Source organism: Carcharodon carcharias, chromosome 14 (genome assembly GCF_017639515.1).
Source record: "Carcharodon carcharias isolate sCarCar2 chromosome 14, sCarCar2.pri, whole genome shotgun sequence".
In the NCBI taxonomy this organism is placed as follows: Eukaryota; Metazoa; Chordata; class Chondrichthyes; order Lamniformes; family Lamnidae; genus Carcharodon; species Carcharodon carcharias.
The window spans coordinates 142,145,227-142,171,955 of NC_054480.1; the positions used below are offsets into that span (position 1 = coordinate 142,145,227).

The 26,729-nt window shown below is 39.2% G+C and overlaps 2 protein-coding genes across 8 annotated transcripts in view; one reads left to right on the top strand and one right to left on the bottom strand.

Annotated features, from left to right (window-relative positions):
- Positions 1–5,764, top strand: part of LOC121286830 (protein strawberry notch homolog 2-like) — a 160,448-nt gene extending 154,684 nt beyond the window's left edge. For all 6 annotated transcript variants that reach the window (XM_041203901.1, XM_041203899.1, XM_041203903.1 and 3 more), the window contains one exon: positions 1,661–5,764. In XM_041203901.1, the coding sequence (XP_041059835.1) occupies positions 1,661–1,998 (338 nt within the window). In that variant the 3' untranslated portion in view covers positions 1,999–5,764. The remainder of the gene's footprint in view (positions 1–1,660) is intronic.
- A 5,507-nt stretch (positions 5,765–11,271) lies between these two features.
- LOC121287090 (phospholipid hydroperoxide glutathione peroxidase-like) overlaps positions 11,272–26,729 on the bottom strand; it is a 30,031-nt gene continuing 14,573 nt past the window's right edge. For both annotated transcript variants that reach the window (XM_041204613.1, XM_041204612.1), the window contains exons 3-8: positions 18,945–19,039; positions 16,067–16,211; positions 15,359–15,510; positions 15,021–15,045; positions 13,974–14,033; positions 11,272–11,616 (exon numbers count right to left, since the gene is read on the bottom strand). In XM_041204613.1, the coding sequence (XP_041060547.1) occupies positions 11,584–11,616; positions 13,974–14,033; positions 15,021–15,045; positions 15,359–15,510; positions 16,067–16,211; positions 18,945–19,039 (510 nt within the window). In that variant the 3' untranslated portion in view covers positions 11,272–11,583. The remainder of the gene's footprint in view (positions 11,617–13,973; positions 14,034–15,020; positions 15,046–15,358; positions 15,511–16,066; positions 16,212–18,944; positions 19,040–26,729) is intronic.

A 26,729-nucleotide genomic window follows, 5' to 3' on the forward strand; every position in this document is an offset into this window, starting at 1 on the left:
CAAATATTTTGTACTGTAAAATCTTAAGTAATAAAATCATGAAACAGAACAAAGTCTTTGTTATAGATATTATACTTGTGGTGGAGGATAAGCAATAGGTTTTACGAGTTATTGTGTGCAACATTAGCTATGACTGCTTCACATATTTGTGTGACACGCTTCGTCTTTCATTTTATCTCGGTTGTTAACTCATTGTATTTATATTACAATAATGTTCAAAGAAAGGCTATACAACATTCTTAAAGATTTGTATGCTAATACTGCACGCAATTTTTAAACTGACTTTTTTTTAGATTACTTATTAGATTAGGTTTTTTCTATTGCAAACAAAATTATGCCACTTTTGTTAAGGAAACTACATTGTACTGATTTCTGACATCGACCTGTCAGCACTGGTCTAATTTCCAAATGTGTTAGGCATTTCGAACCATGTGAATTTATTGGGATATTCATAGTTTTCTTCAACATATAACTTGACTGTTTGCAGAAAACTATTTAAATTTCCTAGGCCCTGGTTTTATTATTTAGCTCTCATCAGATGCCAAATACAGAGATTCGCTAAATCAGGAGTTCACGTGTCCCAGCCTGGTGTGGGATCGCAAAGTCAAATCTCACTGACACCTGGACTCATCTAAGCCCGCTTGGGGTTAAGGCTTTCTTTGGGGGGGGTGGTGATTACAGGCAGGAATTAGGGCATGGGCCTCTAAAGATCGAGGCTACAATTTTATTTTTATTTTGCAAGTACACCCTGAAAGTGGGCTGCTGAGGGAAGAGTTTGTTTCTCTCTGGGAAAGAGGCCAGGCACCCCATTCTGGCAAGCTTTAACCGGCACTTCTGGTGGAGGTCACCCAAGATGCATCCCATAGCCACTAAAGACCTGGTGTTCCTCGCCCCATAGGATCAGAGGCAGGTGCTACAGAGGAGCATATCCTTGCATTTACACATCTCCCTCACTATAGATTTTCTGAACATTGGGTGAGAACAGAAATCAGGTTCAACAGTGACTCAGCCATCCGGTGGGCTGTGCTTTTTCTTTTGCTTTTGGCTTGTGAACAAAGATGCTGGCCAGGGCTTACTGCTCAAACCTAACTTCCCTGACAAGACCTTGTTGGCCACTTTTGAGGCCAGAGCATGGAATTGGAGTTTCTTGCAGGTTCCATTCCCTGAAGAACATCAGTGAACTAGATGATGTTTTGGCAGCTTTCGTGGTCATTTATTTGGTACCAGTCCCACAAATGACCTGATTTGAACCCTTGACCATGCAGGTCCTTGGTCCAGTACCATAAGCACCAAATTATCATATCCAGCAGCAAAATTTCTCATCCAGTCCGACCTCATAGCATCCGTTCCATCCAGCTGCCTGGTGATAGGAATGTGACTCACGTGCTCAAATTACATTATGGGGAGGCCCTCTAAACAAATGATAGGGGCCATAGTGAGCTTTACATACAGTTTGTGGGCATGTATTAGACCACAAACCTACACACACAAAGCCACCAGGCAACCCTATTGCCACATCAGCTATTGCAACTTATACTCAAGTGCCTATTATGATCTGGCAGTTGCTATCAATTATAATACTGTTTTCTGATAAAAGAGTTGACTTCAGCAATAACTGTTTGCTAATCTAAGCAAACTCTTTTTCTGCTGATATCCACAGGTATAAAGATACCCGAGGCCTGTGTTTATAGTGTCGTGGGTGAGCTGAAGAAAATGGATATGGCGGTGAAGAAAAAGCAGGAGGAGAATCGGCAGCTACTGGCGAATCAAGTACTGCAAATATGTCACAGCGGCGATGCACAGAACAGTTTATCTGCGGAGCAAGCGTTTGCCAGCAATAGTCAGATTTTGTCAGATACTTTTGACCCCGTACAAGTTTTACAGGAGCTGTTAGGCCTTGATTATGATCCATTCGTAGAGCAAGAACAAATGCTAAATCAAGATCGGCAAAGTGTTATTCAGTATGGGCAACCATCACACCTCTGGGAAGCTGGCTGAATAGCAAAAGACTAGAATGCTGCTCTGCTGAAGTGCCTGACTCCAGTCAAAATCCTCCTCATCATATTGACTTGCAGGCTAAAAATTGACGAGTCATAGATTTTTCCCTTCAATGACACTGCCTGCATTAAGATCAGTACTGAGACAAAGCTGCTTTCTTTGAAGCTTTCCTTCAAGATCGCAGGCTTTGAAGATGGATTTCTTCAACTTTTGAATCTTTGGTATGGCGTTATCAGAAGCTGACATATTTCTCCCCCCTCACTCGCTGTATTTTTGGTACTGTTGTAATCAACCAAGCACTTGTTCAGTTTCATCTAGATATCGCATGAGACCTCTGCAAGGATTTGCACAGTCAAAAACCTACAAGAAGGGAGAATTGTACAAAGTAACAGATAATAAGGTTCAATTGTTGAAAAATAAAGTTCGTCCCAACCTAGTGAAACTGAAAACCAGCTTTCCCAGCACTCGCCATGTCATTTGGAAACCTGCTAGAAAAGCTGTATTTCTGAGGAAGAGTACCATTTTCTCTGCTGTCAAGCAACTGCTGTTCTGCACACCTTTTATGTGTTAAATGTTTTTTGGGGGGCTTAAATAAGCACTTAACAGCAGTGTAATTACAGTGTAGTAACTATCCATGTCCTATTAATATGCTTTAACAAAGTGCAACATTGTAATATACAACTATTATAAATATATAAACTCTGTCATCTTTTAAAAAGATCGTAACAGGTTTTGTACCACACATGGTCTGGTAACTGTGGTGATATTTTTCACATTGCCGCGCTTGTAGTATCATATGGATGTAAATTTGTTTCTAAATTATATATTTTAAGCATGTGGTATAAATATATGTTGTGGAAAGCAGCAAGACATGATATATATCTCCAGAGTTACAAACTGTCTGACTTAAGAATATTACTCATGTCTTCAACTATATTGGAACAACTTTGCAATAGCTTGAGTGTAGTTACAGAAAGTGCTGGTTAAAGTCTTGTTATATGCTTATATATGTCCCCCTTGAAATATTTACTTTAACCTGGAAGCTTCACTCTTGTGTAGAGCCACTCCAGATGAATGTGCAGGTTTACAACCCTTAATTTTAATGTTGGAGTTAAAGCAAATTAAATTGGGTTGTTCTGTCTGTTTCTTGTCCCTTTAAGAGCTATGTGGGGCAAGTTGGTAGCTGATGGGAGATAGAAGAGCAATTTGGTTGAGAGTGTTCAAAGCATAACTGATTTGACAGTGAGGCAGAACAGGCAGCCTTTTAACTTGTTTTTATTCCTTTTATAATATGAAATAAAGTAATATTTTATGTTATTTAAATTACTTTCCTTCCTTAAAATGTTATTTCTATCGCCTTTTTCTCTCCAACTCTATTCATGTCTGTCCTGCAGGTTTCACTGCACTAACCTCCTTTCACCATTCATTCATTCCGAGAACTGCAGTAGAAAGTTTTATGTTCTTTCTCTTTCTAAAATCACTTAGTAACTTACTAGCAACGCCATTGTAGGGCAGATAAGCGGCAAAGGTTGGAATAAATATGTAACTGTTTTTTAATTAAAATACTCTAAGCTGAAGATTTTTCATAAAGTAAAATCTGTTGCTCAGTTGTTGGCGGTACTGTAAACCTACCAATCCATTTGGAGTGACCCAAAGACTAGTTTTACGAAAGTCAAGTTCCTTGCTATAGGTTAAAAAAAAAAGTTCCTTTCACTATCCAGCCATTCAAAACTGGGAGTAATCATTGGGGACTTAGAAGCAGTTTGATCCTTTAGTAACTCTTACATTGACTTTATACTAACACTTGCATCACTTACTCAGGTACAGTAAAATTACCTTGTTCCAGTGGGTATATAGACCGGAAGATGATAGAATCAGAATGGTGGTATTTGAGAAGCTATTTTTTGTGGGTTTAAATTATGATCTGACATGATGGTCCCTAAGTTGCCATCAAAGCTGCCTAAAATCTGCATCACAATTTTTCAGTTAAACTGACATGCATGTAGTACTGTATGAATCACTTTATTCAAGGCTGATCCTCAGTTTGTGTGTTTGTGTGATTCACTAATTTTTTTCAGCATGTAAGGGGTTACAATAAAACATTGGTTACAGCACCAAGACAACTAATCCAGTGCCTAAAAATAGTTCAATATATGCATTCCCACTGATTACTCCAGGGTTCTGGCGGAAGTAAATTCAAGCAAATGGAAACTCAGTTTTTTTTAAATAAGTATAATAAATAGTTCAATAATAGCTGGCTTAGTGAAGCCTTGGACCAAGGGTGGGGGGAAATACCAAGAGCAAAATAGCGACCTTTAACTGTCAACCAGACATTTAAGCAAAGTGACAAACATGACAGCTTGATTTATTGTGAGAGAGCTATGTGTAATGTCCGTTGTTTCATCATCTGTGAAATAATGGTTAATATGTTTGAACCAAACAATATGACATGACATTAATGCTGCTATTGCTTGGTAAAGAGAAACCCATTAAATGGAGAGATAAATGTGATTTTATGAATTACGTTAGAAATGAAGCACCAAACCAAACACTTACATTAGTCTGTAATTGCTAAAGTCACGAGTAGCTGATATCTAACGGCTCAAAAACAGATTTTTTGACCCTTTCCTCTACCTATTTAATGGATTGTAAGAACACTTTAAAACACCTAAAAAGATCATTGCCAGCATCCTCTGTGCTTTAGTTCATTTTGAAGTTCAGCTCAAGCCGTAGCATTATTGATTCTCAATAATCCACAAGCCCAGTTATATTTGTTTGCTTGACGTACAGAAAGGAACATCTAATACAGGTGGTGTGTATGTGACAGGGAACAGGAGAAGATGGTGAAATAGGGAAGATGTATGTAATTTTTACTGACTAAAAGCACCCAACTATAAATGTTCTATCGAGTAATTGTTAAGATAATTTAAAAAAATAATTCAGGGACTGCTGTAAAGCTTAAAAACTGCTTTAATCTGCCATCGAAATTTTGGATGCACTGTAATATTAGAAACCGGAGATTAATTGCTTTTGTGCCCTTATACTATTACTTTCACAAAGTATTCTAACAAGGATAGAACACAAATACCAAAGTATTCACCATCTTAAATTGCCTGCTATAAAATCTCTTTGCCTCAGGAACCAATCCAATGGCCCTTTTCTACCTTTTATATCAGGGTTGTCTACATGAATTAAATGATTCATGTTGCTTTTTGTTCATTAAACAGTACATTTTGACTTTTTTACATAAATTATTTTGTTAACCGATAAGGTTCTATTGATTGTAGCTATTGTATATGCTGTGGGTATCTGTAAACAATGCAAGCACTTTTGCCTACTTACAATTTACTGGGTTGTCCTTGTTTTCTATTTGTATTTATAAGTGTAGGAAATGAAGTATATATGTAAAAAAAAAAATTATCAAAATGTGCCTTAAACTAATTATTCTTAATTTTCTACTTTCAAAGAAGGAATATAGTAGCATGCTTTCATTTTTATGATAAATAAAAAAAAAACCTGCAATTATCTTTTTTTACAATTTGCAGTTCACTGTCTCTGAATGTGTGCTTGTTGTTTAGCAATATTTTTTGTAATATATTAAGCGAATGTCTACCTGATACTAACTGAACAGTTTGCTTTTCTAGCACATTGCCAAATCCCACATGACAGTTGCACTACATGTCTATGTATCCATAATGAACATCCTCATTTTACAAAGTTTTATGGTTTTATTCTGTAGCATGCAATAATAAAGTTTCTGTAAAGATATTTTATGTCACTGATTGCCTCGGGGTTAAATACAATGTTTTAATGCATCAATGAACGTGATGGATGCATATCTACATTTCTTGCGGTTATATCTTGCCCTTTATGTTCTTTTGCTTCATACTTTGTTCAAACCTTAACACACATAGCTTTTCCCATTGGAGTATATGAGCAGACAACCCAGCCTTAGAGCTTTACTAATATTAAACCCAAAGAGTGGAAATTTTACTTCTGGATCCGCTCACAATGGGGTAGGCCATTAGTGGGTCAGAAACTCAGAAGCTGGTGGAGTGGCTTTTGCAATGGCTCTTTAACTCAGCCGAGGCATTAGCACTTGCTTCCAGGTTTCCTGACCAATCGAAGCAGGCAGTTTGATCATGATCCACACCTGACTCTACAATCTTGATTTTAGGACCTCCAAAGGGAAATTGTGTGGTGACAAAAGTTCCTCATATAAACAATTTCAAACCACTGAAGGGTGGAGGGAGGGAAGTGGAATCAAAATACAATCAGGGTCCAGAGATTGCTTGAATAGTTAAAAACCTTAACATGATGGATTATTAGTATTCTTCAGATCTCTCTCTGCTCAGGTCACCCCTGGTGGCCCAGTGAGGTATTCCATTAAATAGCTAAACCATACACCTAGGAAGGGTCCATGTTGCAATTTTGAGTGTGTGGTGATTATTTTTTCTTTTCCCCTTCTGCACATATCACTTTCTTCTCAACTTTCACTCTTTGAGCAGAAAATGGTCACGCTTTAGCAAAGTCTGGATTCCTCAAGTTCTTTCCCATTAATCACAATGACACACCACCTTCCTTAAGAAAGACTTCATAATATTTTACTGGCAATGCAACATGTACAAGGAATGGAGGTGAAAGTAAGTTCAGTCTAGTCCACGTTACAATTGTTTACTCTGCTGGAAACATCAGCAAAATCTTACTGACTTTACTGCACGTCAGAATTTATGTAAATATCACAATGTCTAGTAGAACTGAGTTTTAATTACTACTTAATATTACTGGAATAATAGTGAAGTCCCACTTCTTTGATCGCATTTTCGCTTACCTGTGCTAAAGCCTTTGTGCACCACATCACCCATTGTGTGAGCTCATCTGTGTTTTCTTTTCCCTCTCATTAAAGAGACTTTATTCTAAATGAAATTTATTCCATTGTATTGATTTTACTCCGGGAGGATGTGGCCGTGGTTGGTGGGTGATGCCGAGGAGACGGCAGCCAAGAAGGAGCAGAGACCTTGACACGTTTTAACACGGAGATAGTGTCAATGTCTCTGAAAGCTGATTCCTTCCATTAGTCCTGGCCATGGACATTTAATTCTTTTATTTTAATCATCTTTCTAACAGGGGTGATAAGTGGCGCTTGGAATGGTTGTAGCTGAAGTGCAACCCGAATTGAGACAACCTAGAAACGTCTGGATCTCTCGGTCCAAAACTGCAATAGCGCTTCTATTCAATTTTGAAATGTTCATAGATTTATTTCTCTTTTTTATGTCAATGCGTCAACGTCTGATTTGGTAAAACTTGGACGTGAGAGGAGGGATAATGCACAATAACCAGTCAGAGAATATTACTCATTTTTTAAATGAAAATATTTTGCCATATTCTCTTTTTAAGCTTTGCCCTTATCTGCTAGTTTTGAGGTGATTTATGTTTTTCTCAAGGATTCTCTTTTTAAAATTTTCAATACCTATCTTGGATGTTAAAAGAGCCACGAGTCTGTAGTTGGATTCTTCTGTTACACATTGAGCTCAGAGGCTCCCCACACCTATACGGCCCCCGCCCCCTCGTTAACTCATTAAACCTTAGTTTAAACATTATAAATATGTTTAAATGTAGGGTTTGATGAAAATGAAACGTTTCAATTTCCCAAGTTATTTAAAATACCATGCATACGGATGAACACCATCAGTCTCTTGAAGACCGCTGCTAATTATTCTTCAAAAGGTGTTCTTCAGAAAACTTGTTTAGAAACTACAATTTCTATCCCTGCATTGTGAGAATCGAATTTTGAGTTGTGTCGTTCTACTCAGAGGATTTACAATTTGAGTTGTGAACACACAAATTGGATGTACAGCATTTCCCCTATAGGTTAACTGAATAAAGTGAGGAAAGATTGCAGAGATGGACGGGAAGTGAACATTGCCGGATCAGGTAAGTCCACACTGGGGGGGGGTTAGAGGGATGTTGGAGATTGAACTTGGAAGGAGGAGGGGTAGATCTGAGAGGATAGGAGTTAGATTGGATGAGCTGTCAATCTCTGGTTGGCAGGTTAGGGCCAGGGGCTGGGAGGAAGGAGGTTTGAAGCTCATGCATCCTTGGAGATCTCGGGTGGGAAGATGCCCAATTCTAAAGGTTTCTCAGGCAGACACCTGGATTCAGGATGCATCTGTAAAGGCACTCACCTCCTGGATTCATCAAGTCCTCACCTTGACTGAGCTGCTGTCTTCTCTCATGAGCGGGAAACCCATTTAAATTCCTCATGTAGAATGACAGAAGCTCAGAGCTTTATTCTCATTTTAATTCCAACCCACCCAACTACTGGCCTCAGCTGAAACCAGAAGCAATTGGGTTGAAGGTCAGGAAACATTTCTCAGTCTGACCCCTGATCCGTTCTTTTAAAATTAAAATTCTCTTTGTTTTTCCCATTTTGTAGAGCAATTGAGCTATTTCAATACCAATTACAATCCCCAATATTTGGGGCACTGACCACTTGTCAAAACAAAATGAAGAGAAACAGACAAGGGGAGGGGAATTTAATGCCCTCTTGTGGTTGGTTTGGTGGTAGGGGGCATTTAGTCAGTTGGAAAGATGGTGGGGACCCTGCCACCTCCCCACCTCTGCCTGATTAAACACATGGCAGCAAGGCACATGGCCAGCCATCCTACCTCACTGCCAACTGATGCTCTTAAGCGGGCAATGGTATCCAACCAGCAACAAGTAGGGGACTTGCCATGTGGGAAGCCCAAAAAGCAAGCCCTGTTGGGTCCGCTTGCAGGCTCCTAGCATTCAATGCCTGATCACGGGACCCTGTGTTCGTAAGGGGGGTGCCCACTGTGAGTCATCCCCTGCCCTTGCTGCTGACCTCCTTCCTCTGCAACCCCTGTCTCACAATCACATTCCCGTCATCACTTAGCTGTGCCTGAGTGATCCTGAGTCTCTGGTGGGTGTAGTTCTCACAGCTACCACCTCCCCAGTGGCATTGCCAAGTAGTAAAGAAGCTGGCAACCCTCAGCAGCTTTGATTTCCTTTCTTATTGGCGCCTGAGGCGAGTCTTCCCAAAAAGAGATGACCTGGGGCTCTTGCCAATGGAGCGAGGCCTTCATTAAATACCACGCCATGGTATGAAGAGTGACAATGGGTGCAGCATCCACTGACAGCTACCAATAAGAGGACATTCACAGGAGTGCCATTCCTTCACGGTAAATTGGAAAGTTGGTGCAGGGATAGTGGAAAGTTAAACTAGCAAAAACCAACTCAATTTTAAAACCTATTTCAGAAGTTTTGTTTTACTAAAGCACCTGAACCAAAAAGGAGACTAGTACTGTAGAAGAGAGACAAGTTGAAGCTTTTCATCTAGTACTCAAGACACTTCACAAGAATACCAATAAGGGGGAAAACAACAATTTACACTGTATGAGAAGATAGTGCTGAGAGGAGACTAGTATCCGAGGACCCATCTTTAGGAACTCCTGACCAATTTACTATTTCTGCCTTTTATTTTATCATCAGTAAAAGGAACTAGGTATGTCCAAACAGTCCTGATGGAAGGTCACAGACCTGTTTTTCTCTCCATAGATGCTGCCAGATCTGGTGAGTATTTCCAGCATTTTCTGTTTTTAATATTCAGCTTTCCCTCTCCAAAGAGAAATTGGCTTTTTTATATTTGTTCCAAGGCTGTGGCTGTCCCTGGCTAGGTCAGCATTTATTGCCCATCTCTAACTGCCCTTGTGCACATTTGATTCGTCGTCTTTCAAACCTGATGGAGTCTTCAGATTTAAAACTCTATATCTAAATATTCACATGCAGATAAAAATTATGCTTGATTAATTTTAAATACAAGCATGTTCCGGCTTCAAGTGCATGACTGCCCTCATCACATGGCAATACAGCTGATGTCAGCAGGCCATAAAGTATCAATTAAATGAGTGGAAAAAAAATACAAATGTCACACACATTGCAAATGCTATCCCAGAAACAAAGCTATCGTCCCTCCCTACTTTTACTGAAAGGGATGCACAAAAATGTCATTTGAATAATTCTTCACTTAGAGGTCGATAATACCATTTTAAAAATTATGTTTACGTCAAATATAAGATTGAGGAAAGATGACTGGACAAGGTCTGTTGTGAGGGTTGCACAAAATGTAAAGCCTAACTTTACAGATGACTTCTCCATTTTCCCTTTAATAGCTGAAAATATGACCCACCTCTAAAGGTTGCCTGTTCCACCGTTAAGGAGCAAGTGAATCTAAGTCAGTCTAACCATATTTTGCTTGCTGCATTTTTGATTAGTAATTAAAGAGTAATACACAGTGATTGGATTTTTGGGGCATTGTGGCAACACTGCAGGTCTTTACAAATAGTGGACAGAACCCAGATCTGGAAATGCTGTCCTATTTCCAGCAGATCCCATGCTGGTAGGAGAATGGCAGGGAGAACAAGTACAAATTGGTTGGACCATTTAAACTCAGCCCAAGCAGACTTGATTTTCACTCCAGGAAAAGCCTCACCCTGTTGTGTGTGTTCCACAACTTTATGGTAGAGACATAAATGCTTGTGAATGACAGTTAAGGTATGTAAAACCATCAAATTACCTGTACTTCAAAAGGAAATTTTAATGCCATCAAAGTCAAACAAAATCTGTTCCTGCACTTTCAATAACTGTTTGTTGACATAACCCCAAGTGCTTTCATTAGAGCATTATTAGTGCTTGAATGCTTTCCACAAACTATCACCTCAGTAGGGGGGGTTGAAAGTTGAGTTTCATTGACAGCTCAGAGGCTGTTAAAGATTTAGCTGTTTTTGATATGGGATTGAGTACTTGAGGGAATTTAAATAGGGTTGCGTGGATAGGACTTCAGTGAACTCCAATAGATATTTAGAACTTTCATTTTATTTCACATCAATTGAGACACCTGAAAGAGAGAGTGTGGTTGGGAGTTAAGAGATTAAAGCAGTCAACATATGTTGAAGCTGTGATGCCAAGAGACAGCCTATTTACAGGGAGTAAGGGGCAAAGAATAGATTGTTGAGGATTCATGACAATAGTGCCAGGGCGAGAAGAGAAACCATTGCTGGAGATGCTTTGGCTAGGATTCAAAAGACATGAGTGCATCCAAGCAACTGAGTTGGACAGAGGCTTTGGAAAAGGATGGTGAGATCAAAGGCTGCAGAGAGGCAGCAGAAAATGGTTACAGTGGGTCTTATTTGACTGCTTGGGGAGATTTAAAGTTTAGGAAAAGGGAAGAATAAAAGAAATACAATTTTTCACTTCATGGCCAAACCAATGAGCATTCAACCCAAAAGATTTTTAATTGCCATAAAACAAAGAAATTCAACAAAACAGTCCAAAGTTATTCTAAACAATTACAAGCCAAGTTAATGGAATATACAGCAACAATTTGCCAAGAAACTCAAGCACAATATATACATCAGAATTTCCTCCAGGTATGCACACCACATTTGTCAGATCCACTTTTCCACATGTGAACAGGTTTAAAAGCAGACCATCATTGGCCTGGACTGAAAGGCCGATATAAATTTAGTAGATCGAGTTTGATTTCCATCAGCTTGTATTAGTCATTTATAGGTACTTGGGTAAATCCTTTTCAATCACCTGTTTGAAATAAAGACAAAAACTGTAAACAAAATACATTAGATGGCTTCATTATGAATAATGCATTCAACCCTGTAGACAATGTTTACACAGATGTGAAAAGGGGGTGCCATCTTTGTTTGATATGATTGTAATAAGCTTCTCTTTGTGGTTATTCAATGCCAGTTTACTTATTTGGCCAGAGGTTAAGGGGACTAAATCTTTCATTGATACTATGAATGGCTATTTAATTGACATGGTTGGAGGAGCTGTTTTCATCCCCCTTGAGATTTTCAAAGCCCCTTTGAAATGCTCCTGAAAATGACAAAGTAAGCAAAGACTTGCCAGTGTTATTACATGGCTCACTGTATCCACTATGTACAAAACCAGAAATTGTATGAGATATGAGAAGGCGTGGGGTGGGGGTAAGATGAGGGCTAGGAAGTGAACTGGGCCAATGTCCCAGTAGAGAGATGGGCCATCTCTTGCCATCTGCCCGCTTTGGGAGGCAGCAGCCTCTACTTCAGGAGACCAAAATATCAGAAGTGGGCTGATTTTTAAGTCAGTTCTGCAATGTCAGGAAATGCCATGAGACTCCATTCCCAAACGGAGAGCATGAACCTTGTCAGACAGCAGAGGTGAGATGGATGTCAAAATTGATGAATGTGGGGGAAACTGACCCATCGTCTGTAGAGGATACTGAAAAAGCAGCATGAAGGTGAGGTTATGGATGTACCCCCATCCCCTCAATTGGGTAATTTAAAAAATGCAACATGCAAATTTATGCTTCCATTCAAAAAGAACTCAAGATACTTTTAAAATGAAATGCACATCAATCTCTACCTCCTTCAGCTATTTTGAGGCAAGGGTAACTAAAGATAATATCATCCATCAGTAGAGATATGAAATGCTCCTTACACCAATGGGGAAGCAGCCATATGCTGCATGTAAAAATTAATAGATGGGCTGGTATACAAGGGATCAAACAAAACCTAACAGTGTTAATTCAAGCTCTCTTCAGATAAAATCATTGGACTGATAATATAACCCCATCTGAAGTGGGATTACACTGAACCAGTGTCTAGGTAGAGCAAACAGTCTTGCAGCTGATAATTAGTGAGAAAAGATATTCATTAGGTCTCAAGCCAAATGCTATTTTCCATTACCTGATCTTCTTGGTCCTTTTGTTCTCTAGTTACTTGGTTCTGTCCCTTTGCCAATTCTTTTGTTGCCTTGCCTGCTGGTCTTTGTCCCTCACTGCACTAAGTTCCTCAAAAGATAAAGCTTTCCTACTTGAGATACAAAGCCAAAACTATGATATCTTCTAACAGACCACTAATGCATCTCTTCTGGGAAGAGATGTAGAAAGTTTCAAATGCAGGAGCCTATTCCACAAGGAAACATTAGTTTATAGCTAATTCAGAGACAGAGGAACACCTGCAGAGTCCTCAATGCCTAATGAGAAATAGTGTTCTAGCTATAATACAAACTATTTACACTAGAAATTCAGCAGGTAACTAGTTTCCCCATGAAATTATGCATACATACAAGAAGCCATTTAATGTGTGTGTGAGTGAGTGAGTGAGAAGAGAGAAGAAAGAGCACTTCTGGAACCTGTAAAGGCGGCAGACACCCCACCTCACTCCCATGCTCCTGGGAAACCTACCAGGCTGGCTGTTTGGCACAGGCCCATCCTGCTACTGATTTAATCTTGGTGGTGACAAAATAGCCTTAAGTGAGCCACTGGCAGGCATGCTACCCAACATCACTCCCCCCACCACTGGTAAAATTGCAGTGGGGCAGGTAGGACACCTGCTAGATTTAATGTGCCCCTTCAGCAGGGGAATGCTGAATCCAGCCCAACATTAAGTGTTTGCGGATAAAATAAAAGATAACAGTAGCATAGCATGTTACAACACTAGATTCCCAAGAGGGCTAGGTATTTTACTTAAATGCATTTGGCTAGCCATAGGTATAGATTATTCTGCACCAGATGAATGGAAACAAAGGTCAGCTGCTGTAACTCAATTATATAGGATTGAACTGAATATTGTAGCCCTGAACAAATTCAATTTAAGAGACTACTTTGGATTGAGCATCTAAACCCAATAGTGGGGGCAATATGCATTTAGGCTTCTTGCAGTATAAGCTTGCTGAAAGAAATTGGGAATGCTGGCAGGACAACACAAACATGGTAGCCATTTTAAAATGGAACACTAGTCTGAGACCTCAGTAAATGAATATTCCTGTTGTACATCAAGCCAGATGGGCTTTAACTTGATAGCTACTTCAGACCAGCTGTGCAGATTTGGTCTATTGACTTCATCCTAGAGTTGCAAGAATACAGTTCACTTGAAGTTGGTTTAAATTCAACTTACCACAGGGTCATCCATGGGAGAATACCTCTTGACAACCTGACCTTCTTTGTTAATCAAAAACTAGAAGTGGGAGAAAAATATTTGGGATCATATGTCAAGTTCAATTTCTGTCTACATGTTGCCTCACAGCAACATAACCTAAAAATACATTAGTTCCCACATGTGCACTGATGACATCTAGCTCTACCTCACCACAATATCTCCTAGGACATCTTGTCCTGGATGAGCAGATATTTTCCCCCCAGTTAAATTGGGAAGTCTCCTCCACAAACTCTACTCCTGCAGCCTGGCAGACATCTTGAGGCTGAACCAGACTTTTGGTAACTTGTCATATTTGACCCACAGATGATCTTTCAACCATGTGTCATCACCAAGATGCCCTATTTCAACATCACTTTGCCCCTGCCCCAAGCTTTTGATACTGAAATCCTTGATGCTTGTTACCTCCAGCCTCCAGGGATACCTATTCAAGCATATGCTTGGCTGACCTCCCACATACCACCCCCTCTAAACTGGAGGTCATCTAAAAATTCTGCTGCTTGTGTTCTACCTCATGCCAAACCCTATTCACCAACTGCTTGCTGATCTATACTGGCTCCTGGTTAAAATTCTCATCCTTGTTTTTAAATCCTTCCATGGCCTGACCCCTCCATATCTGTAATATTGTCCACCCCTACAATTGTTGGAGATATCTGAACTCTATTTCTGGCCTCTTGAGCATCCCCAGTTTTAAAAAATTAATTCTGCCATTGGCAACTGCCTTCAGTTGACTAGGCCCCAAATTCTGGAATTCTCTCCCTTCATCTCTGCTTTCCTCCAAGATACTCCTCAAAAAAGTACTCCTTGATCAAACTTTTAGTCACTTAGCCTAGAATCTCAAGATAGCGTGTCATGCTTTGTTTCATAAAGCCCCTGCAAAGTACTAGGAATATTTTATGATAAAGGCACTATATACATTCCAAAAAGAACATTCAGCTTCAGATTTTTAATGCAAGCTGTGTATAGAAAGATGTACATGCTTGATATTAGAGTAACTAGCTTCCGTACCTTGGTGAAGTTCCACTTAATAGCACTGTAAAGAGAGAAAAAAAGTTGCCTTGAAAGATTTGATAATTCCACAAATCATCCTTAAAAAGTGGGTGGCACAAATTAAGGGACTGAAGTGAAATCTGATTTTAAGAATGCTAACTTTATGCTCCAACAATCCTTTGGGTTCAAAGTACCCAAAGTTGCCAGTCTCCAATAAGGAAACACTGGCCTGGAGTGAGGGGAAAACAATTATAACTTTGCCATCTGCCCATGCAAGAAAGATTTAATTTATTGATTATGACAATGGGCCATTCCTCAATTAAATTGAGTACAGTCATTTGTAGATTCATACGTACTTTCCCAAGAGCCCTTTTCCTTTTGGCTGCTCCTTCATCCATTTCCAGAGAGGATGGGCGTTATCTCCATTTACATCGATTTTACTGAACATGTCAAACTTTACATTGTAACCACCTGCAAAAGCTTTAATTTTTTCTTCACTTTCAGGTTCCTGAATAGAAATGACAACATTTCAAGATGGATTAGTTCACAGTAAGAAATTTTTTTAATGGAGTTCAAATTTATCAAGTGCAGTAGTGCCCCAAATGTATTAAAATTCATTAATTAAAATTTTAGGTTTAATAAAGGATTTGTTAGAGTGTGTATCTTGTACGTGGATAATATGCCAACACATGGGTGGGGTAACAAATTGGCAGCTTATAAATGCTAAAGCAGAAAAAAGTTAATATTCCCACTGCTGTAGGACTTTAAATAGTTCAGTTTGAAATAGGTTCAAATGAGAATCCAAGTTGCAGACCCCAATTTAAGTGTAATTTTAAACAATGCAAGAATTGAGAAAAATGGAATGCCAAGGCTTTCAAATGGAGTGCATTTTTCACTTGGTTAGAAAAATTCTAAAAAAGGACAACAAGCCAATGATATTCATCCATTATTGGGACTGACCATCAAGGAAACTCCCAACTCAAATATTAGAAAACAAACTGGTTGTAAATACACAAATCTGCATACATTGCCTGTTTAATATTCTTCATTTTCCCATTGCTTACCTGCTTACCAAACTGGTTGCAGGGGAAAGCTAAAATCCGTAAACCTCTCTCAGCATACTTGTTATACATTTCAGCAAACTGAGTGTAGTTTACGGCAGTCTTTCCTCATTTGGAGGCCACATTTGTGATGATGCAGACAAAGTCCCTAAACCAAAAACAAAAAAACATTTCAGACTAGACGAGTTGTTTGGAGAGCACAGGCTATATTGAAATAATTACACGCATGAAAACACAACCACATCTCAGGACAAGCTATTGGTGCACACACACACACGCACAATACTTGGGACTTGATCGAAATCAAAAGCATCAAGGTGCAAAGGGCACAAGTAGATTTTCAGCAGCCAGGAACTGCATCATAGGCCTAACAACTGCAACTTTGCAAGGTAGGCAAATACAACATTAAAGCGAGTTTTGTGGTGCAGTATTTATTTGCTGCCATGATGAAACAAAATATGCTCCTTGCTGAACAAAAGGAAATAGTATTTGAAATTGAATTAATTCTGAACAAAAATAACCTTAAGAATCCAATCAACCACACATGGCAATCAAGGTACTCAGACTGGTCTAAGGGGTGAAATTGATCTACACCAGAAGCACAGAATGGGCTCACTTTCCTATTAATTGGAAAATATGACCAAAATGCTCAGTTTCAAAACAAGTAAAGGCAACAGTGAGAAAGTTTTGACCTATTGTTCTGTGAACTTCAATAGGAAGGAGGTGGTGAGGTACAGTGAAAAGGCTGCTAACTTGCAGAGAGTCTGTTTTGCACTTCTGGCATGGACCAATTTCACCCCTTAAATGGGCCCAATGCATTAAATTTGGATACTAATGTTAAAGCTGTACACTATTGGGTTTAATCAAGGTAGATGCTTTTGATTTTTGAAACTGTCCAGGCCGAATTGCCTTCAGCCAATTTTTGGGCTTAAGAGCCACAAATATTGAACGCTTCAGACCTCCATCTCATTTCAAATCCTGCCAAGATTTTAGCTTGACATAAATCAAAAAACAGCCCAATAGTTCAGATTCACATACAAACATCTTGTTCAAAAGCAGTCACTTTTTTTTTTGCATTGGTAATGTCACAGGTGCAGAAAGGAAAAAAAACAAAACAAGTTGGTTTGCAATTTCCTACTCAAGATGCACCAATTCATTATTTCTGTGGATTTTAGTTCAATTCAGACAATAGCAAATAAGTTTAAATTTTGGCTTGCTGCAAGAGGCAAAGGAGAAGCACCAGCTTAAAATAGTCTGAAAAACTAAACATCAAGTGGTAATATCTAATTCAAGTGTTCATTATTATTGATGCCTTTGTGGGGGTATAAATCAGGGTAACCCTTCAATTACTACAATTTCTTAGAGGAAGTCAATTGTGCCCACTCTTATCTAAGTAGTCTGGTCTCTGTAAATTTCCTCTTTGCAAGTACAAATACAATTCCCTTAAACAGTTACTATAGAATCTGCTTCCATCACCCTTCAGACAGTGTATTCCAGATCAAAACTGATTGCATTAAAACTCCTCTGTGGTGCTCAGAGCTGAGGCCTTACCAGTGATTTATAAAGTGTTACCAAAAAAAAAACCTTGCATTTGTACTATGTCTAATATAAAGGCAAGTATCACTTATGCTTGTTAAATATCAACTTGTACTGCCACCTTCAAAGATTTGTGCATGTGGACCTCTCTTCCTGTCCAGTGTTGTTAGATTGCCCCTCCATTTCTCTCCTTCCCCGCCCCCTCCCCAAAATGCTTGACACTATTGAATTTCATTTACAATGTTTCTGTCCCATTTCACCAGTCTTGTCCTCCTGAAGTCTGTTCCCACCCTCATTGCTTAATTCAATATAATATCTGACAATTGTATGTTTCCTTTTCCTATTGCAGTGGACAACTAGACATCTGATGCATTTCTGATCTGCAATGCCTTTCCAAGTCTTGTGGATGTGGAATGGATTTAAGGTCCAGGAGTCAACCAAGTCAGGAGTGTTAGACACTACACAACATTTCAAATAGCTAGCCTCATTTACAATAGGAATTTTTGTCAATGCTTCAGTAGGGTCAGCAACAATCAAGACAAAAAAAATCTAATAATCCCTATTAAAATTTATCAGAATAAGAACAATACATTTGTTGGGTCAAAATCCTGGAACTCCCTCCCTAACAGCACTGTGGGTGTACCTACACAACATGGACTGCAGTGGTTCAAGAAGGCAGCTCACCACCACCAAGGTGAATTAGAGATGGGCAATAAGTACTGGCCTAGCCAGCAACACCCACATTCCATGAATGTATAAAAAGCCACAATTTTATGGACCAGAATCAGAAGTGCTGTTCCTGACTGGCATTTGGAGGCAGAAGCCCAAATCTATGGTTGAAGTCCAAATATAAATCTACCAAAAAAATACCAATTGGAGAATTATAACTTCATTATTTCCTTTTAGTGAAGGGAGAGAGCATCAGTCAATAGCACCCCTGTCTGCATTCATAGTAATGGCTGGAGAGCCTCTACTAGAGGAACCAAACTATAGTGAATTTAACTTCAAGGGGGATGGGAAGAAATTAACAGATCAATGACTATTTCTCAAAGATTGCCTCTTCCCATATACTCAAGCTTGTCGAGTTCACTGAAATAATCCACAAGTAGGTGGTTAGTGGTGCAATTATAGTAACTTTCATTTAGCGCTTCATAAGAAATGTATTCTAGTAGCTGCTTTAGATGGGAGGACACTTGAATTCAGCTTTGTTCTTTCATTTGCTGTAACGGGAAATTTAGTGCGAGAATCTTGAAGGTTGGAAACTTACATAAGCAAACTTTTAAAAGCAGCTATAAATATCTAGTGAATGAGAATGAGCTACAGAACAACATGTTTATTCACTCACCTGTATTTTTCCAGAGGTACCTCATTGCCATCTATATCCTTGGCACTAAACTCATAAATGGATGTGGCCTTGTGCCAGTCTGCTGGTTGTGCACTCTGAAAGAGGTTTTAGAATATGAAGTGTCAAATACAGCCACTGTTAGCCAAATATAAATACCAGCTAAAATACATTTGTCTATTAATATGGATACATTTATTGTATTCTAACAATCACAAGCATTGCATCAATTATAATTCACCAGCTAGCTCGATCAAGTCTGACCACAATTGTCACTATCGTAAAGTGTGTTGTATGCAAAATGTTCAAAAAACATGTTTTAATCAATTGATGCTGAATTATGCACAAAAAGTTAAGCCATTCCAATTAAATGCTGGAGGCATTTTTGCAGTCCAAAGCCTCATCCTTGGTCTATAGCTTGAATTAAATTGTCTTGCATTTTGACACTGTTCAGCCTTCCCTAAATCAACTAACATTGTTACTTTTTTTATCCTCAAGTGTTACAGTATTTGGCAATAGATGCTCCAATAGTTCCAAACAGATCAAAGTTTGACTTCTGCTTAGAAATCAAATCTCAAAAAAACTAAGACAGCAAAATTCCTGACATTATGTAGTACTAATTCAATCCTAGTCACTAGATAAGTTTTATGAAGGAAACCCTGCTTACAGCTATATTTCCAACCTCAGAGCACTAAGATTCTTAGGCACTGGACTAGTCAAAGTCTGATTCAGCAACTAACTCAAAACAGCAGTCACAAAATTTAGTTATTTTATATAATTTTATGCAAGAAATTAGACCAGTAACATCCTACTCTGGCTGAAATTTTACACCCCCCATATCGAGAGTACAGTATACAGTTTTGGTCTCCTTATCCAAGGAAGGAGATAATTGAGTTAGCAGTTCAGAGAAACGTCCACTCGATTGATATCTGGGATGATGCAGAGGTGGGGTGTGTTATCTTGTGGGGAAAGATTGGGTCTGTATCCACTAGAGTTTAGAAGATTGAGGTGATCTTATTGAAAGATAGAAGATAGTGAGGGGTCTTAAGAATGGATGTTTCCCCTTTTGGGAGAGAGGCTAGAACTAGGGGACAGTTTAAAAATAAGGGTCTCCCATTTAAGATGGAGTGAAGAAACTTTGAGGATCATGAGTCTTTGGAACTCTTCCCCAGAGCAGTGGGAGCAGGGTCAACAAGGGATTCAAAGGTTATCAAGGGTAGGCAGAATGTGGTGTTGAGGCCACAAATAAGTCAGCCATGATCTTATTGAACAGCAGATCAGGCTCAAGGGGCCAAATGGCCTACTGTATGTTCACCTCAGGTTAGAATGTGATTAGAAGAGAAATCTTTTAAAGTTACCATGGTTGTTATACCTCCTCCACAATCACTCTGGAATATGGCCTTACAAGCAAAAACTCCACAACCTTGTCCATCCTTACATGGAATTTTACCAGTGGGATATCCCAGCCAAGCCCAGTCATGACCCTAGTTCAACTGTAGCAACTGTGTCATAAGATCAATGAATTCAGAGAATCTCACCTTCTGTGCTCAGTTGCCATTGAGATGACTACCTCCACCACTTATAAAGGAAAAGACTTAGCATTCAAGAAATTAGAATTTTATTTATTGCAAAGATGTGACAACTGCTCAAATCTACCTTCCTGATCCTTCTAAATCAGAGTAGAAATCAAGAGAAGATTTTGCAGTGTGTTATATATTTCAGGTTGAATTACTTTCCCCAGACTATGGCAAACAGCAAGATCAAATCATTTCAGTCTGCAGACATTTGCCAGACAAAGGTAAACCACTCCAGAAAGAATCTGAGCTGAAGTCTTCAGTCAATATTTCAAGTAAATTTACTGCAATCTTTAATCATTTCAGCAATTTTCAGACTCCTGTCATTTGAGGGATGAGTCATCAACTTCAAAAATCAGCTCAAGTAATAAGCTATAATATTTAGATGATAAAAAAATTGTCTCCATCTAACTTTAAAAGCTTGTATTTAACTTGAATCAAAAATACAACCCATCATTAACATGGCACTAAAAGTCCATCTGTATGAAGGACATAATTTGTTTGCAGATAAAAGTCTAAAACTACTATTCAAGCAACCAACTCTGCTCTTACCTAAAACTAGCTTTGAGGGACAGTTACTAATTTGAGAACTGAAATTAAAGCTAGCTGATCACCGTGTCATTGCCCACAAGATCATCACAAGTTTCTCTCCAAATGCGCCAGTGACATTATAGGTCTGGGAACTTGCAGCTTCTAGTACATCATTCAGCAGCTCAAGTGCCAGCTATAATTATGGTCATATCAGAATTTGACAGTCAAACAAAAGTATGAAATGAAAATGTTATATTTGTTTAAACTAAAAATCAGACTCCACAATAAAGACCAGTTATGGTATACAGTCAGATTTCTCTATTGGTTAAAAAGCTTATTCATGAACATTAAAAATCCATTATACAGCAGGCCTTGGGGCACACTGTACTTACCAGAGAAATGAGTATGAAATTAAGGTTGCCCTTCAGGAAGAATTAAGGGGAGATCTTCACAATTCTTGGGTAACCCACCCCCTACATGTTGGCCCAAATCTTCCAGTCTCTGGCTTGTCAGAGGCCAGTTTACACACACACACACACCACCCCCCCTCCCAACCCCATCCAAGATCTGCTTTAGGACCTTGCGGAAGTCCCAGTGCAATGACTCCAAGGGAATTGCCCTGGAAGTTTGAACTACTGATGGACAATTCCCCTACTCCACAGGACCCTCCGAAAATATCCCCAAGTCCGAGTTAGAGTTGGAGACTTTGGACAGTTCTAATTTGCCTAGACAGACTAGGATTTTCCTGGGTGGCTAACTATACAACTGACACCCCTAACCCATCTTGACTAACCCACACAAGTTTGGGAACCTTTAAGCATTTAGAACATGGCAGCTAGTGCTGTAAAAAGTGGGTATAGCTTCTGCACAGATTTTCTTTGCTGCTCTGAGGATTCCTGCACAGAAAGCTCTTCAGGATTCTCCACTGAAGTTGGAGCCTTTTCAAAATGTATGCAGGTAAGTGGGTAGTTCCCTGACTGATCAGAATCAGACAAAAAGGGGTTCCAACTTTGATTGTAAACTTACTGGCCTGAAACTTCTAGATAACCCAAGTGCTGGCAGCTCTTAGCCAGGGGCTCAAGACTTGTCTATGATTTGTAACTCTCTCTTCTCTCCTCCAAGGGAAGAGTCAGTTCCTTCTCTAGAAGGCCATCCAGTGTACCTGTTGAAAGCGTGCACAAAAAGGTAAGCAAGGATAAGATTAAAAACAGATTCCCCATTGACATGTGAGAACAGAGTTTTTTTTTTTAAATTCCCTTGTTATTAAAAGTCAAATCTGTAATAGATTTAAGCATATACTATAATAGAGCTACTGCACAAAATACAAGAGGATCTGCTTGGGCTAATATTGCATGAATCCCAGCCCTAGAAACATCTACAGTCAAACTGCCTTCCATGACAACCAATCTGAGGGCTCGCGAGAGAAAAAAAAAGTTAAGGATCACTATCACCAAACTTTTCCAGTAGAAACTGGCACTCAAAAACAAGCAAAACCAGCCAAGTCCACAAGGTCAATTATTACTTAATGCCTTTGTAATCAACCATGCCACATTTTGATTGTGATAGAACAGATTAGGAGAACCAACCCAACAAGATATGAAATATGCTTTTATTGCCTTTACTTTTTAAAAAAAAGCTGTAGTTTGAAACTATCAGCAAAGTCAGGATGCCTGGTGTTTTATCAGCAGCTGCACCTGTGTCTTATAACAATTGTTGCTATGGATCCATTGATTTGGCAGGCAAGATCTTCAAATATCTGGAATTGTGTACTGGATCCAGACAAGAATACAATGAACATGCTATAGAATTTAAAAAATGCACTATTAGACTTGAAGTCCAAAAACACAGTCCCTCTTCTACAAGGGGGAGAAACAGCAGCATGTGTGGTATACTTGAACCATGGAATCAAACATGTTTAGGCATAACATCAACACATTATCACTTGATGCAATAGTGGCTCAGTAAGTTAGTGCAGGGTAATCCTGGAGGGATCACAAATTGTGCAAAAATATTCCATGCTCAGCAGCAACTATGTCTTTCCTGCAAATCAAGAATGTACAAAAGTATAATGGATTCTAATCATCTGGTTGCTACTTTACAATACTGGTGGTCAATGTACTAAACTGTTGCATAGCTTGGCATCAGGTGTTCAAATCACATGGCTCCTTTTTAGATGGTGTTGGCCAAAATGGCAGCTTGACCTTGTTAGCCTTTTGCAGGATACATGTATTTGTAAAAAGCCTCTTAAAAATGGTCCAGTTAATCAGGCAACCTAAATCATACTGCAATCTAGGCCAGTTTATTCTTGTCAAGCAATTAAAATAGCTTGTTAGACTTCTAAATGAGATTATACATAGCAACTAAAAAATATAGGAGGATTGGATTCATTAAATTGCATTAACAAAAAGGGTTTTTAGATGCAAGGTAGATACAGTAGAAAGATCCTATAAACATTTGTCCTATTCCTCACTACTTCAGTGAATTGCTTGTATAGAAATTAAGTATTAGGTAACGTTTTTCTAACTACTGAGAAATATCATTTGACTAAAAAACCCCTATCCAAGAAAAATTGCTGTAGAAGTTACTTTCTGCACTTTCCACAATCCAAAAAAGTTAACTCCAAGAGAAATAGAATTCAACATTTGGCGACGGTCTAATTGTAAAGTAGCAACCAGATGATTAGAAGACCTCAATTACTTTAATTGAAGTAATCACAATAGTTAAAAAGTCACTACTTTTCTGTTTTGCTATCAGCATTCCCATCCATTTTTTAAAAAAACATGTGGGAGGCAGCTGCATTATTCTACCAAAAGCCCCATCAGAACAAACTGCCCTTGACCAAGTCTAATACTGGGCCTAATGAATAAGGCACTTCTGAAGTATTAAGATATAATCTACATATTTTAAGACAACATGTGCAGATGGACAAATCCAATGAAATTAGAGCGGACACTGACAGTTGATAATAAATTGGAACAAGGTGTGGTGATGCCTGAATTAGGTATAGAGGGTTTCAGGAACCATTGTTATTTTTACACCAAGTGAAGGGAAACCAGTTGTACTGTGCATTCTTGTTGACAGAAGGGCAGGTAGTGTAGCACTGGCCCAGGGATAAAGGCAGAGTTGATGTTGGTGTGGACTCCAGGTAGTGCAGTTTCCTTCTGAGAAAGGAGGCAGAATTCCTGTCAGAGAAGGGTTGAGGTAGTTTTCCCCACTTTTCCTAGACTGGCTGTTTGAAGTTGTAAATCTGTAGCAAATTATTGATAAGTGTACCTTTCATTCTTTTGCTCCTTTAATAGATAAGTGTATAAGTGTAGGAGCAGAAGTAGGCCATTTGCCCAGAGTCTGCTTCACCATTTAATGAGATCATGCCGATCTGATAATCCTCAGCTCCACTTTCCTGCCTCCTCTTCCCCCCCCACACTAACTCTCCATTCCCTTAGCGAATAAAAATCAGTCTATTGTTTTTTCATCCTTTATTTCAATAAACTTGAAATCATTCACTAATTGTGTCTGAGTCTTTGCCCAAGTCAGTTGAACTAAAACAGTTAAGGATTAATTTGGGATCCAGTAATTTGACTATTTGCAGCCAAATTAGATCATGTTCAAAATACCCTCACTGCACCGAAAAGTTGCAAGGTGTACAAATAACCTCACTTGGTCTATGAACCCTAGACCAAGTATGTAACTTAGCACTTAAGTTACATATACAAATTACTTCCACACCTTTATGGAAATCCATACTGCAGATTTTAAAAAGACTGTTAAACTGAACCCTCAATTTCCTGTCACCAACTCAAAACCAGTTTCAAAAAGTTCAAGCTGCAAGCATGGAGTTGAAAATTGTACAATCTTTTAAAGTGTAAATTAGATAGTATTGTACTATTGTTCCAATAACTTTACTACAGCAGAATGAATATTACTGGTTCCTCCCAGGCCACTGCACTAAACTCATTTGCAATCTTAGTATCCTATCCAAGCCAAGTTTCCAACCCCATTTCAAATGCCAGCTACTTTCCCATCCTGACTGTAGCCCATCTATTGCTGAAACACATCCCTCCCTTTGTTTTTTCCCCCCAGACTCAACTATTCTGAAGATCAAAACAAAAAAACTGCGGATGCTGGAAATCCAAAACAAAAAGAGAATTACCTGGAAAAACTCAGCAGGTCTGGCAGCATCGGCGGAGAAGAAAAGAGTTGACATTTCGAGTCCTCATGACCCTTCGACAGAACTTGAGTTCGAGTCCAAGAAAGAGTTGAAATTATTCTGAAGATCTCCTGGCAGGCCTCCCATCCTCCAAGCTTGATCTCATGCTAAATTCTGCTGCCATAGTCAAACTGCATCACCCACTCAATCACCACCATACTCACTGATCTACTTGGCTTTAATCGTTCAAATTTAAGACTCATCTTTAATTAAATTGCTTTCTGGCCTTTCTCCTCCCCCATCTCTGACTTCTCAGCCTAAGAACCCTACTATTCTCTCCCTCTTCCCACCCCACCCAAGAGCCCTCTATACTCGACATTATTTTCTTCCCTTCAGATGTCCATGTTCTGCAATTCCCTCTTTTGGTCCTCCACAAAACCCACTTTGATCAAGTTTTCAGATTCCTTTCCTTTTTCAGCTTGCCTTAGCAGTAAATACATTAATAAATACAACCCAGAAAAAAGTTCCATCCCTGAGAACTGAGCAACCTCAAAGTCACAGATGAGATTTGCTCGACATGAAGAGTGGTCAACTATTCCTTCTCACTTTTCAACCCATCTGCAATCTTTAACACAGTTGACCACACCATCCTCCAATACCCAACTGGTCAAATTTCCTTTGCTTCGTTCTATTTTTAAATATCATTCTAATCATAGCTACAGAATCACCTGCAATGCCTTCTTGTCCCAGTCTACCACCTTTACCTCAAGGCCCAGAAGGATCTATTCTCTCTCTCCCTGGAGTGGGCTGGAACCCACAGCTTCTGGCTCAGAGGCAAGCACAATACTCACTTCACCACAAAACCTCCTTATCCAAAATATTTATTTATTTCTTACAAGGAGTGGTTCCAAATACAGTAGTATGATAAAACTCACATCAACTTACACAGTAGTAGAGACCTAATTTCATCCCATGAAAGTAACTTTAATCTGGCAATTTTACAACAATTCAGATTAAATTATATAACCATGTTCACCAGCTAGAAATACCCACTAACCACAAGATAGTGATCAAAATACTTGATTAGCTTCTGTCTCAAGTTCAATAGACTAGGGGATACCGTGGGCAACGAATGGCACAACACATCTACAATTCAAATTCATGGAGGAATCTGAAACACCATTTGCAGTAGTCATTTTGTTGCACACAACTGGCTGGTATTGGAAGGGGGGGGGGGGGGGGCCACATAGGCCAAGGCATTCTGGTTTGTATGTTGCAATATCATATTTGCCCATTAATCTATTCTGTTGGGCCAAGAGCTATTTTTGGCTGCAATTCCAGTACTGCTGACCACAATGCAAAAGAAAATGTGTTTCTGTTACCATCACCGATTCGTTCTCAGGATTTCACACTGCTCCTATCGGAAATTAACAAGGGCTTTAATATGAATAAACGAAGGTGACTTGAGTCCTATAACGGTCATTGTACATAAACAGGAAGATGGCTGGGAAACGCGGGGGGGGGGGGGGGGGGGGG